The sequence below is a fragment of the Eschscholzia californica genome, unplaced genomic scaffold, assembly GCF_041429995.1.
Source record: "Eschscholzia californica isolate CP2 unplaced genomic scaffold, dmEscCali1.0.p SCAF_1, whole genome shotgun sequence".
Lineage (NCBI taxonomy): Eukaryota > Viridiplantae > Streptophyta > Magnoliopsida > Ranunculales > Papaveraceae > Eschscholzia > Eschscholzia californica.
Genome location: NW_028238198.1, coordinates 1,630,081 through 1,643,705, shown reverse-complemented (window position 1 = coordinate 1,643,705; position 13,625 = coordinate 1,630,081). Strand labels below are relative to the sequence as shown.

Below are 13,625 nucleotides of genomic sequence, written 5' to 3'. Positions count from 1 at the left end.
TACAAAGAACCCAATTCTTTCTACTAGTGTGATCTTTTGCCCTCCAACTTTGATCTAAATCATATTCTACTACTTGTTTCAACACTTCAAAATGATATACTCGATGATCCAAAAAAATATAAACGAGAACGTTAGACTTGGCATAGTGCCCTATGACTATCACTTTTACTACGTATTTATATCCAATACAAAAAGTGAAAACTAGTGACATGGGGCGAGAACCCCGATCCTTCAGAAGAGGGTTTTTTCCCACCATAACTAACTCTGCTAACCACTATGTCGCAAACATAAAAACAGGATGATAAGTGAAATTGACGTATTTTGGCGTAAATGCCATGAAATGTTTTGAAGATACTCATCCAATCTGAAAGTCATGAAAAATATCCTTAAACGCCATTGTATTTTAATCAAGGGACTATCACATTTTCGGGGGTGATGCACAACCACCTACAGTGTTTCCAAAGTACAATATATGTGAACTTGATGCATATGCATCTTACCCCTGTCGACTGATGCAGAAACTAGTGATTTTTATTAACAGGGTTATGTCCCAATTAGTCCCCTAGAACATGACCCGTTTTTCGCGTGACCCCTAATTTTGCATAAATGTTGAGATGACTTCTGTCTTGCCATTTATGCAAACTTAAGGGGCCATGTGAGAAAGGTTATATTTTTGGGGGTCAATTGGGAAATAAACCTTATTACAGGAAATTCAAGAAAATTGCCCAAACTACCCGACCTGCCCGAATTTAGCTACTAAATTCGAAATTCACTCTCTAGATCGTGAAATCATCGCAAGATCGAAATTCTCCGATTTCGCTGCCGGAAACGTCTTTATTTGTAGCTGAATTTGAACCGGCGAAGATTTTGATCGTGATTTTGACGAAGAAGAATTACCTATACTATACTTCGAGCGTAATTCCTAATTTCGAATTCCCTGTTTTTCTTTATAGAGGAAACAATGCTTAAAATTTGTAGGAATTGTATTGAAGGCGTTGGGGCACTGATTTTGTTTTAATTCGTATTATCGATTTCTAGGGTTTTGATTAATTGGGACATAAAATCACGTTGTGAATTGATGGTTGTTTATCGGAACAAGAGTGGGATCCAAAGGGAAGATGGAAGGTATGAATGGGTGGGAAGAGGAAGATAGGGAACTGAGACCCACATGTTTCCGGTCCCCAATACCGGTAAGATTGTAGCTGCTTCTGATTCTACCATCCCCACTACCTCTGATTTCTTCTCAAAGGTAATTACTTTTTAGGGTTCTTTCTCGATTCTTATATTTTAGTAAGCTATAGCTTGAATGCCCTCAAGGCAGCTGAAATATGAAAATTTTGATATTTTTCTATACTTCACCTCTATTCTGATATGAAGATGTTGTTTCATGAGCTATTTTTGCTTGTTTGTGGGGTTGTCGTTTCGTTATAAAAGTTTAGTTGATTGGAAGAGTTGAATGTATCATTTGCAGCTTATGTTTCCGATTCGTTTCGAGAGAAAAGTTTGCAGTGAAGAATTACAATATGATATAAATTTATCATGTATTTGTTTTTCAGGATGGTCGCAAGATTGCTGTTGGTGATTGTGCACTTTTGAAGCCCAACCAGGAAAATGCTGCACCTTTTATTGGAATAATTCGTTGTTTAACATCAGGAGAAGAGGGTAATCTATAGGTGTGAATTGGCTTTATCGTCCTGCTGATTTAAAGCTTGGGAAAGGCATCTTGCTGGAAACCGCTCCTATTTAACGAAGTCTTTTACTCATTTCACAAGGATGAAATACCTGCTGCATCGCTACTCCATCTGTGTAAAGTCGCATTCCTTCTTAAAGGTGTTGAACTTCCTTCAGGGGTATCCTCATTTGTGTGTAGGCGGGTTTATGACACTACAAACAAACGGCTATGGTGGCTAACTCATTCGTCGTCCCCTGCAGCTGCATATCCTTCCGGAACCGCATATCCATATCCTGGGTTTCCTTTTGGACCTGCTTTTTGTCTCCCTTCAACCTCCTTCTCAGGTGCGTCAGCTATATCCGGCGCGTCAACTATATCCGGTGGTGGAAGTGGCCTCTGCTTCCCGGTTGGAGTACCATCTCAGTTACTAGGACCTGTTGGTCATTACCCAAGACCATACATGATATTTCAGGATGGTACTCTAAATGGCGGGGTCGGGAATAGTAGAAAATCTGGAAGAAATGGGTTAGACTTCAATGCTGGTCCAGGAACTTCAGATGTAGAAGGTAGAGAAGAGAGATATATTCCAATATCTAGGCAACATCCAGTGGCCAGTTCTCAAACTTCATCAGAGGAGCAAGGGGTGAGGATGTTCCAAACAGCAGCTCCATCAAAGAGAAAGGAGCCTGACAGAGGGTGGGACATTGAGCAGCTACAAACAACCCTAGCAGCAGTAAGTAGGTCTCCGAAATTATGAACAATTTAACGAAGGCCCGGTGAGTTGTCATCTCAATTTTCTTAAATTATAGTTGTGAGAATGTCGATAAAATTAGGGCTTCCAAAAAAGAAACAAAACGAAAAAAATAAGAAGAGGAATGTACATACAGCATATATGTTAACACACTCATATGGTTGAGTGACACCTTCAGTTTCAGGCCCCAGTCACTTGTGAACTCCTACCCGTCTATGTAATCTGAACATTTTAGTTCCAAATGGATCTAAATATTCAGTTCATGTTGTAGCAGATTGAAAACTTATACTGAACCTTTTGCTGTAATTATTGTAAATGGTGGTGATTCCATTCCATCTTCTTGAATAGGATATTGTAGTGTTTTTTCCTTGTCCATGCTACATATTTCCAGGGTGAAAGTATAGCAACTCAGTCGAAAAGCGAAGGAGACGTGATCAAGCCTTCTCTTTGTTGAATTTTTCGGTTTCGAAAAGCTTCTGTTTGGAGAAAACAGATCAAGTCATGGTCACAATATCCAGAATGTATTTCTCAGTTTGATATAGTTCAATGAGGCCATTGTCACTAAGTCAATATTTTGGAACTAATGGCCATTTAGTCCAAGCAAGTGAAAAACTGGCAAAAAAAAGTCCTAAAGCATATCTGAGGTATGAAATGATATTGTTGGTGGGATGCTACATACAATTTTGTTTTCCACGTTTGTTTCTTCTCTATATTCTTATATTAAACTTCGTTAAGAAAGAGACCAAGAGTTGACATATAAAGTGTTATGTTGCTCTCCACATATCCTTGTCGTATCTTACTATGATGCAGAGAAGAATCCAATCGTAGGGTAACATCGTCAAGCTACAATAAATATATATATATAATTTGTTACTGAATAGAATGATTTGAGAAGCCAAATAAATCCATTGGCATAGCTTTACTTGTCATACTACAACATCATTACATATAACTCAATTGCAACAAGATTTTTTCTCCTTCCATAGATACAACCTCATTTCATTTATTGTTTTTGTAATTTAAAATCATTCCATGAGTGGCGAATGGATGGTGGCGGTGAAATCTAAGAGAGAAAAGAAATTAAAGTCTAATAGGAGACATCCGAATCCGATAAACCTATAAGGAATTTAAAAATAAAAACAAAAAGAGTAAAACGGGAAAGTGAAAAACCAATTGGGGCATAAAATTGACATGCACAAATCAATATGGGGTCAAATTGGTCAGTTGTCATAAATGAGGGATCAAAATAGAATAAAGCCAAAATTGAATAAAGAAACTACCTAAACTACCCTCTCTGCCCGAGCTTCGCTACTAAGTACACCCATCTGGACTTTTGCGTGGTTTCGACTTTCGACAATTCTCTCTCTCTCTCTCTCTCTCTCTCTAGATCGCGAAATCATCGCTCCACAAGAAGCTCGAAATTCTCCGATTTTGCTGCCGAAAACGTCTTTATGTGTAGCTGGATCTGAACTGTACAAGATTTTGACCGTCAATTCGATTCGAGAAGAAGAAGAAGAAGAAGAAGTACCAACAACACCTTCAGAGTAATCCCTAATTTTGATTTCCCTGTTTTTTTCTAGAGGAAGTACAGGGGAAAAGATTAGGGTTTTTATTAGTATTGGAAATCTGTAGGGAATAGTTAGAGAACTTATTTTGTTTTGATTTGAATTATTGAGTTCTAGGGTTTTTTTTTTGTGTGTGGTTAATCGGGAATTAGAAACACGGTGGGGAATTGATGGTTGTTTATCGGAACAAAAGTGGGATTCAAAATAAATCTGGGGAAGATGCAAAGGTATGCGTGGGTGAAAAGGGGAAGATAGGGAACCGAGACGCACATGTTTCCGGTCCCCAATATCGGTAAGATTGTAGCTGCTTCTGATTCTACCATCCCCAATACATCTGATTTCTTCTCAAAGGTAATTCATTTTTTTAGGGTTTTTGCCCTTTTTGCGTTCATTTGTCTAGTATTCAGTTGAAGATGGATTAAATTTAGGGAATTACAGTTTTATTGAGTTCTTTTATTGATTCATATGAATCTATAGCTTGAAAGCCCTCAAGGTAGCTGAAATGTGAAAGGTTTGATATTTTCTAATATGAAGATGTTGTCTAATGAGCTCTACTTATTTTACTGCTTGTTAATGCATTTGTCATTTCTTTACAATACTGTAGTTAATTGGCAAGTTGAGTGTATCATTTCTGTTTTGATTTTTTTCTTTTTTTGTTGAACCATTTCTGTTTTGATTTTGAGAGAAAAGTTTGTTCTTTTATATATATGTATATATATATATTTGTTGACGAAATACTCAAGAGTCATGACATTCGTTACATTACATTGATATATCATGATGATACAATATGAAATTGAAATTGGGTGTCATTTATAGTCGGTACACATTGACGTAAGATATATTCATCACCTCAATAGTTCTTCTATTTACTGTTTATCTTTCGTGATATAAATTTATCAATGTCTCTAACAAGCATTTGTTTTTCAGGATGGTCGGAAGATTGCTGTTGGTGATTGTGCGCTATTCAAGCCCAACCAGGAAAGTGCTGCGCCTTTTATTGGAATAATTCGTTGTTTAACATCAGAAGAGGGTAATCTAAAGTTAGGTGTTAATTGGCTTTACCGTCCGGCTGATATAAAGCTTGCCAAAGGCGTCTTGCTGGAAGCTGCTCCTAACGAAATATTTTATTCGTTTCACAAGGATGAAATACCTGCTGCATCGTTACTCCATCCGTGTAAAGTCGCATTCCTTCGTATAGGTGTTGAACTTCCTTCAGGGATATCCTCATTTGTGTGTAGGCGGGTGTATGATATTACAAACAAACGTCTATGGTGGCTAACTGATCAAGATTATATCAATGTAGGTGTAATTATATTCTTTTATGTTTCAGATGTACGTTTACCAATTATACTCACAAAGCACTTACTGTGTACATTTAATGCATAATAGGACCGACAAGAGGAAGTAAATAAACTATTGGATAAAACACGTCTAGAAATGCATGCAACACAATCAGGAGGGAGATCTCCAAAGACATTGAGTGTTTCCGCATCCACAGCACAGTTTAAGCCTGGTTCAGACTGTGTGCAAACGAGTCCAACCACATTAGCTACTCAAGGCAAGGGAAAGAAGAGGGAACGTGGTGATCAGGGGGCTGAGCTTGTCAAAAGAGAGCGCTTTTCAAAGGAAGACGATGGTGACCTTTGTCAGTTTAGACTTGAGAGTGTATTGAAGTCTGAGATAACAAAAATAACAGATAAAGGAGGACTTGTAGACTATGAAGGGGTAGAGAAGCTGGTGCAACTCATGCAACCTGATAGCACTGAGAAGAAAATAGAGTTGTCTGGCAGAAGAATGCTTGTGGATGTCATAGGGGCCACAGAAAGGGATGATTGCCTGGGTCGGTTTGTGCAGCTAAGGGGTCTGTCTGTGTTGGATGAGTGGCTACAGGAGGTCCATAAAGGGAAGGTTGGCGATGGTAGTGGCCCCAAAGAAAGTGATAAACCAGTTGAGGACTTCCTTTTGTCTTTGCTCCGGGCACTTGATATGTTACCTGTCAATCTTCATGCCCTTCAGACTTGTAATGTTGGCAAGTCTGTGAATAATTTACGCAGTCACAAAAACTTGGAAATTCAGAAGAAGTCTAGGAGCTTAGTAGACACATGGAAGAAACGCGTGGAGGCAGAAATGAAGATGAACGATACGAAGTCTGGGTCAAACCAGGCCGCTTCATGGCCTGGCAAGCAATGTACCTCTGAGGGATCTCCTGGAGCAAACAGACGATCTGTGGGTTCTGAGGGGTTTACGAAGAACTCTGCGTCACAGCATTCTGTGTCAAAGATAGTGTCAGTTAAGCCTGGTCTTGGAGATACTGCGGTGAAGACAACATCTTCATCTCCTGGGTTGGTGAAATTATCAGCACCACAGCCTGCAGTACTAGCAACTTCAAAGCATTCATATTGTAAAGTGACAGGTAACAATGGCAGTCCTGACGCCCTCTTAGTAACAATGAAGGAGGAGAAGAGCAGTGGCTCCAGTCAATCACAGAACAACAGTCAGTCATGTTCTAGTGATCATGCTAAGGTTGTATGTGGTACTTCATCGAAAGAGGAAGCCAGGAGTTCCACTGCCGGGTCCATCAATGGTAGCAAGACCAACAGTGCTGCTTCCCGCCATCGAAAATATGGTAGTAGTTTGCCAAGTTCAGTTATTTCTGGTGTTCAAAGGGAAAATTCTTTGAACAAATGCGGCTCCGCGAAAAAGACTTCAACAACCGAAAGGGCTTCACAGTCAGGATTGATATACGAAAGAACGCCTGATGTTCCCACGGATCATGGAAACAGTCACAGGCTTATAGTCAGGCTCCCTAACCCAGGCCGCAGTCCCGCAAGAAGTGCTAGTGTTTGTTCTTTTGATGACGCTTCTGCCACAGTGAGCAGAGCTTCTTCTCCTGGACATTCAGAGAAGCAAGACAAATGTGATAGAAAAGTTAAGAAAAAGGTTGATGCTTCTCGAGCTAATATTGCTACCGATGTGAATCCAGAGTCATCACAGGTTAATGACGTGAAAGATGGAGTCACTGAATCAGATGCAGCGAATGGGTCACGTGATGGTTTTCTTGGTGAAAAAAGGTGCAATTCGGGTGATGGGTTAGAAAAGTTGTCAGAAGCATCCAAAGGTACTTGCTTTCCAGCAGAAAATGATGAAGTAGTAGCCAGACAAAGAAAGTTAAATGAAGCTTCACTGAGCTCCATGAATGCTTTGGTTGATAGCTGTGTCAAAGCTAGTGCGTCTATGTCAGATGGGGATACTCTGAAAAGAAATTCGGCAGGCGATGATGTAGGCATAAATCTGCTAGCAAGTGTTGCTACTGGAGAAATGTCCAAATCTGAACTGGTTTCACCAATTAATTCTCCTCGAAGAAGCTTATCTGTAAGCAAGGTTTCTAAAATGGTAAGTCATGCAAAAGTGAAATTATCATGTGAGGATGTCGAAGGTCAGGATTTGGCTGAAGAAGGAACTACAGACAAGCATAGTTTATCTGGTTCATTGCGAGTTAAGAATGAAATCCAACACAATGGGACCATATCAAAATCTGAAGAAAAAGCTAGAGGGGATCAAAGTCCAAGTTCACATATGCAACGAAATGCCAATCTGTGCTTGAAGTCTGATGTCAAGCCTGACGAAAAAGTTTCCGCTTCTGTAGCTATATCCGTTGCAGATGTGAAAATAGAGGGTGCTGAGCCTGAAGGGTCTAAAGAACTTCACCAGAGACAAACTAGCGTACCTTCATTTAAAAAAGAAATTGCTGATGGAAACATTACCGACAAGATTACCTCCTCGTCGGGTATACTTCAAAGTTATTTGTTATATATATATGTATTAATTTACGTATCTGTATCTTCTTGAAGCATTCCTTGTTCATGGTGCAGGTTTAAGTCCAAAAGGTGATAAGGAAGCTGTCAAAAAATCTCTTCTTCAACCTATAAATATGGGTATTGAGAGCAAGCCACTTGTACCTGAAGAAACGAACACTGGCAACCAAACAGAGCAGAAGCAGACGAGTGCAGTTCCTTCAACTCTTTTAGATCACGATAAACCAGTTGATAGGAATCTGGCAGATGCTGTGGTTTCTTCTTGTTCTGGTGTCATTTTGAAAGATGCTTCTAACAAATTAAATAGTGAAAATGAAAGAGCAGAGCAGACTAGTGCAGTTCCTTTAACTCTTAGTGAGCGTGCTGCAGCTACTGTAAGCTCAGTTGAATTAGGTAGAAGTTGTGGCACTGGGGAAAACTCCGATAGAAAAGTGGCTGGAAGCAAGACTGGGGGATCTATTCCTCCGGAACAATTAGCCTTGGTTTCTGAACAAGAATCTGAGGGGTGTGTCAAGTCTTGTCGATCTAAGTTGTCTGGTGTTGGAGCAGACGAGGTGGAAGAATGTGCTTCCACTACAGGAGGTTCTTCTTTATCTGCCGCAGCAGAGTCAGATACAGCTGCGAAACTGGATTTTGATTTGAATGAAGGGTTCCCTGTGGATGAAGCTAATCACGGAGATGGAGTTAACTTCTCTGCAATAGGGAGATCGTCTGTTATTCATGAACCTAGTCCGTTACAGTTTCGTCTATCTTCGATTTCAAGCAGTGTGCCTGCTTCAGTCACAGTGACTGCTGCTGCAAAAGGGCCCTTTGTTCCTCCAGAAAATCTATTGAGGGGTAAAGGGGAAATAGGATGGAAAGGATCTGCCGCCACAAGTGCTTTTCGTAGGGCTGAACCTAGAAAAGTTCCAGAGTTTTCTCCAAGTTCAACAACTATATCTCGTGATGCTGTCATCAGACAGGATACACGGCTGCTGGATATTGACCTTAATGTGGCGGATGAAATGGTTGAGGACTCACCCTTTGAAAGCTCTGCGCATGAAACACGTGCTGATTCCAGGATCCTTAAGAACTGTGAATTAGGACTTAGCGAGAAGATTAACTCTTCTGCACCAGTCAGTTTTACAGGTCTAGATCTCGACTTGAACAGAGTCGACGAAGATATTGATAATTCACAGTTTTCCGCCAACACCTGTATGAGAATGGAAGCACCTCTTTTGCCTGTTAGATCTTCGTCTGGGCCATCTTCTAATGGTGAGATGAATGCACGTAGGAACTTCGATTTGAATGGTCCAGGTACAGATGAGTTAAGTGCAGAATCAACAGTTATTAGACACCATATGAAAGGAAGCTTGCCATTCGTGCCACCTGGTGCTGGTCAGAGAATGAACAATGCAGAAATGAATCTCTCATCATGGTTCCCTATTGGGAATTCTTATCCAGCTTTAGCCATCCCATCAGTTTTGCCTGATAGAGGAGAACAACACTACCCTATTGTTTCGGCTGCCGGAGCACAAATGATCTTAGGACCATCAACTTCTGGGCCCAACTATGGGCATGATATGTACAGAGGTCCAGTTCTATCGTCGTCTCCTGCAGTTGCATATCCTCCCGGAACTGCTTATCCATATCCAGGGTTTCCTTTTGGAACTGCTTTTTCTCTCCCTTCAACCTCCTTCTCAGGTGGGTCAGCTACTTCTGGCGGAGGAGGTGGTGGGCTCTGCTTCCCTGCTGGAGTACCTTCTCAGTTATTAGGACCTGTAGGTCATTACCCAAGACCATACATGATACTTCAGGATGGTGCTACTCTTAATGGTGGGGTTGGAAATGGTGCTACTCTTAATGGTGGGGTTGGAAATGGTAGAAAAATGGGAAGACAAGGGTTAGATTTGAATGCTGGTCCAGGAACTGCAGATGCAGAAGGAAGAGAAGAGAGATATAATCCGACATCTAGGCAACATCCAGTTGCCAGTTCTCATACTTCATCAGAGGAGCAAGGGAGGATGATGTCTCAGACAGCTGCTGTATCGAAGAGGAAGGAGCCTGACGGAGGGTGGGACATGGAGCGATTCGGCTACAAACAACCCTGGCAGTAGAGGAGCTCCCAGAAGGAACTATCTGGCTATCTGTGAATGCCTGATTAGTTGTCAGCCCAATTTCCTTCTGTCCTATATCGCGAGAATGTCGATAAAATTAGGGCTTTCAGATGATAAAGAAGAGAAGATAAAAAAAAAGAGAGAGGAATGTATAGCATATGTATTGACATATGGTTGAGTGAGGAGGACACCTTCAGTTTCAGGCCCAAATCACCACTTGTGAGCTCCTACTCTTTTTTATATAATTTAAACATTTTAGTTCCAAAATGTGTCTTGATATTTTAGTTCAAGTTTTGGCAGTTGGAACCTTATAAAAAGTTGTGTACCTTTTGCTGTATTTACTGTAAATGGTAGTGATTCCATCTTCTTGTAAGGGATATTCATGGCTTCTTCCACAACTCCAGTTTTCTCTTCTTTTGCATATTTCATATTTTCAGGGTGATGGTTCATGAACTCCATTTAAGAGCATGAGAAAGGAGACGGCTGGGATTTTTTTTTTTACCCATGGTCGACTAAGGTGGTATTTGTTTTAACATTTGAATGTGAATATAATTTATGTGCCATTTTAGTTGTTTTGTATGCTTGTAGACCTTTGTGAGTTTTGGTATATGATGTTACTATAAGCTATCATGGTGTCGATAATTCATCTGGAATGGAAAAATGTATTGGTTGTGTGAGTGCTAGAGTTAGTACCCTTTCATATGACTTGTTCATGAATAATGTGTGTTACTTATTTGTGCTCTCCCATGTCTCTCTCTTCTAAATGTTTTAAGTCCTCTGTCTAAACAAAATCTCTCTCTCTCTCTCGAATGTTAAGGTCCTCGTTTAAAAGAAAAGCGAGAAAAGGAAAACGTTGGAAATATTTAATCCTGCGTAATACCCTACTTTTCTACGGGTTTTGGTGAAGTTTCAAGCCTTAGCAGTTAACGATAGTGTCCGTTTATGACACTCCAGGTCCAAGCCCATATGTATTGGGTTCTGTTTTTGGCAAGAGTTTCATGAACCCCCTACAAGGTGTCGATACCGACGAAGACACACTCCGCCCTATCCATCGGAGGAGGCAGTGATGTTGTGGATCCCTTATATGTACGATTTTGTCCTTACTTAGCCACCACCTACTGTGGTGTGAAGTTATGTTCGACACCGAGAGATTTCGGCGTTTACTAAGCTTTCGCGTACGTAAATAGCCCAGGTTTTGGACACTCTCGCGAGCGATGTGGGACTACGACAATCTCTCACCCTATGCGAAAGTCGTCCTCTACTCTGGTGCCACTTGTGACATCTCAAATTCTAACTGTTATCGATATTGTATCCGTTTTAGACACCTTAGGCCCCAGTGCGCAGGTAGACAGTTTATGGGTCAATTGGCTTCTCATGCTAGGAAATGTCTTCATACAAAGAAAAAAAAAACTATACCAGAAAATGGCATGTGTATGTGGATCTCATTCCACATAATATTGATTTGGAACCCATTTTCAGTTGAAAGGCGTTTCTCATCAGAGATGAAGCAGCAAGTGTCTCAAAGACAATGGACTTATTAAAGCATAATTTTAGGAGTTAAATACAAATTACCCATTTTAGTATCTCCATAAATGCATCCTTGTTTGAATTCTTAGAGACGTTTTGACCATGAAATCAACCTTGATTAAAGGTGGGTTATACTAATTGTTATCTCTCTCTACATTTCTTCCTCTCTCCCTCTATGCCATGAGATCTTCTAATTTTACCATCTTTGAAAATCTTCATCAATACTACAAGAAAAAGCCATGGGTTTTGTTATGGTTAATTGGTTTAACATCAATATTAAGTTTATTATTTCTTTATTCTCCCTATCCTCTTAATAATTTTCAGAGCTTTCTCAAGGACAATTCTCAGACACAAGATGATCTCAATGAAACCATTCACATCAAACCCAAAAAGGGTACCTATATTCATTACCAAAATTACATGTTTTTAATGATTTTCTTCACTTTTCTTGGGGTATCTTCAATATTGATTGATACTAATCAATTGGTTATTTTTTTTAATGGTTTAGATGATGAAGAAAAGACATGTGACTTGTTTATGGGTCAATGGATACCGGATCTTAGAGGACCATTATATACGAACTCAAGTTGTTTAACATTGCCAGACTCGAAGAATTGTAAGAAGAATGGGAGGATGGATGTAGATTATATGAATTGGAGATGGAAACCAAATGAATGTGATCTTCCAAGATTTGAATCCAAGACTTTTCTATCGATCGTAAAAGGTAAAACTTTAGCTTTTATTGGCGATTCTGTTGCACGCAACCAAATGGAATCACTCCTTTGTCTTCTCTCTCAAGTAAGTAGGTTTCATAATCCCAATGAAGAAATTTAGTCCACCAAAATATATCAAGGTCAATGGTTTTCCTTAGTTACTTTTATGATGGAAATCTTAAATCATTTTGCAGGAGCAAACTCCAAAAGACATGTATAAAGACTCTGAAGATAGATTTAGAACATGGTATTTTCCTTCTCATGATTTCACTCTAATGGTGATTTGGACTAAATTTCTAGTCATTGCAGAAGAGAAGATAATTAATGGTTCGAATTCAGGCATTTTCGATGTACAACTAGACAAGATTGATTCTAATTGGATTAACAAACTACCCGATCTCGATTACATTATCCTTTCCGATGCTCATTGGTTCTTCCGAAAGCTATACTTGTATGAAAATGGGAATCTAATCGGATGTGTTTACTGTGATGAGCCTAATGTAACAAACCAAGGTCTTCCATTTGCCCTAGGAAGGGCTTTTAGGACTGCTCTCGGGTTCATTAGTGACTGCAAGAATTGCAGTAAAAGTTTATTCACATTCGTGAGGACATTTTCACCTGCACATTTTGAGAATGGGTCATGGAATGGGGGAGGAAATTGTAACAGAACAAGTCCATTTACTAAAGAAGAGATAAACTTGGGTGGGTCTGAAATGGAACTAAGAAATAGCCAAGTTGAAGAGGTTAAAAGAATCAATAAGAATAAGGAAAAAATGACTTTCGAGGTTTTAGATATAACGAAGGCGATGTTGATGCGCCCAGATGGTCATCCTGGGTCGAATTGGAACAATCAATGGATGAAGGGTTACAATGATTGTGTTCATTGGTGTTTGCCTGGGCCTATCGATGTATGGAACGATTTTTTAATGGCTCTTTTGCGGAACCGAAATGGTTAGTCGCCCGTTGATCAACATTCTAGGAGATATGGGTGTTGAACTGTCTGCCTTTTAGTACCGAGGAGGTGAGGAGCTTACCAAGTCGGATGTGACTAACTCAGCTAAATCTCTGACAGCTTCGCTTTTGTGGGGGTTTTTTGGTGTATGAATGATATATTCCATTCCGGTATCAACCTATATTGGTGCGTCTAGTTTGTCTCTTCTTTATTTGTTCAAGTACATAACCTATAATGAAACAAGAAATGAGAATGGGTTTCTCAAAATTGAATCATACACTAATAGGTTTGGATGATCAGGCATGAACAATCAAATTGCTTGTATCTACTAGGTATCATGTATTCATATATAACAGGTTAAACCAAACTCAGTATTTAAAGGGCCTATTTTCCCCAAAGAAGTGAGAAATCTAAAACCGTAGCGACACAAAAAAGAGGAACATAATCCGAAGATCCTTTATAGAAAGCGAAACATGACATGTTTCTAACTAAGTTCTTGTCTCATCACATAAAGAGGAAAACAATCAAAAG

General features: G+C 39.7%; 2 protein-coding genes across 3 annotated transcripts; both read left to right on the top strand.

Annotated features, from left to right (window-relative positions):
* Nucleotides 1–700: 700 nt before the first annotated feature.
* On the top strand, nt 701–10,300 carry LOC147563051 (uncharacterized). Of its 2 annotated transcripts, XM_086634030.1 has the most exons (6): nt 701–915; nt 1,039–1,249; nt 1,557–4,339; nt 4,919–5,290; nt 5,381–7,778; nt 7,864–10,300. In XM_086634030.1, the coding sequence occupies exons 3-6, from the start codon at nt 4,259–4,261 to the stop codon at nt 9,900–9,902; spliced, it is 4,890 nt and encodes a 1,629-aa protein (XP_086490156.1). In that variant the 5' UTR covers nt 701–915; nt 1,039–1,249; nt 1,557–4,258; the 3' UTR covers nt 9,903–10,300. The 2 variants fall into 2 exon arrangements, with proteins under 2 accessions (XP_086490156.1, XP_086490164.1); XM_086634038.1 differs by lacking the exons at nt 701–915; nt 1,039–1,249 and having other exon boundaries at nt 3,741–3,967; nt 4,141–4,339.
* A 1,208-nt stretch (nt 10,301–11,508) lies between these two features.
* Nucleotides 11,509–13,361, top strand: LOC147563050 (xyloglucan O-acetyltransferase 4-like). Its single transcript, XM_086634050.1, has 3 exons — nt 11,509–11,823; nt 11,938–12,227; nt 12,337–13,361. The coding sequence occupies exons 1-3, from the start codon at nt 11,610–11,612 to the stop codon at nt 13,096–13,098; spliced, it is 1,266 nt and encodes a 421-aa protein (XP_086490176.1). The 5' UTR covers nt 11,509–11,609; the 3' UTR covers nt 13,099–13,361.
* The last annotated feature ends 264 nt before the right edge of the window (nt 13,362–13,625 follow it).

What these genes read in the sequence shown, in the direction of transcription:
- LOC147563051 (XM_086634030.1), top strand. Translation starts at nt 4,259, where the DNA reads ATGTTTCCGGTCCCCAATATCGGTAAGATTGTAGCTGCTTCTGATTCT. An exon ending in CTGATCAAGATTATATCAAT is followed by an intron (nt 5,291 to 5,380) that starts GTAGGTGTAATT and finishes AATGCATAATAG; the next exon opens with GACCGACAAGAGGAAGTAAA. An exon ending in CAAGATTACCTCCTCGTCGG is followed by an intron (nt 7,779 to 7,863) that starts GTATACTTCAAA and finishes TTCATGGTGCAG; the next exon opens with GTTTAAGTCCAAAAGGTGAT.
- LOC147563050 (XM_086634050.1), top strand. Translation starts at nt 11,610, where the DNA reads ATGAGATCTTCTAATTTTACCATCTTTGAAAATCTTCATCAATACTAC. An exon ending in TCACATCAAACCCAAAAAGG is followed by an intron (nt 11,824 to 11,937) that starts GTACCTATATTC and finishes TTAATGGTTTAG; the next exon opens with ATGATGAAGAAAAGACATGT. An exon ending in TCCTTTGTCTTCTCTCTCAA is followed by an intron (nt 12,228 to 12,336) that starts GTAAGTAGGTTT and finishes ATCATTTTGCAG; the next exon opens with GAGCAAACTCCAAAAGACAT.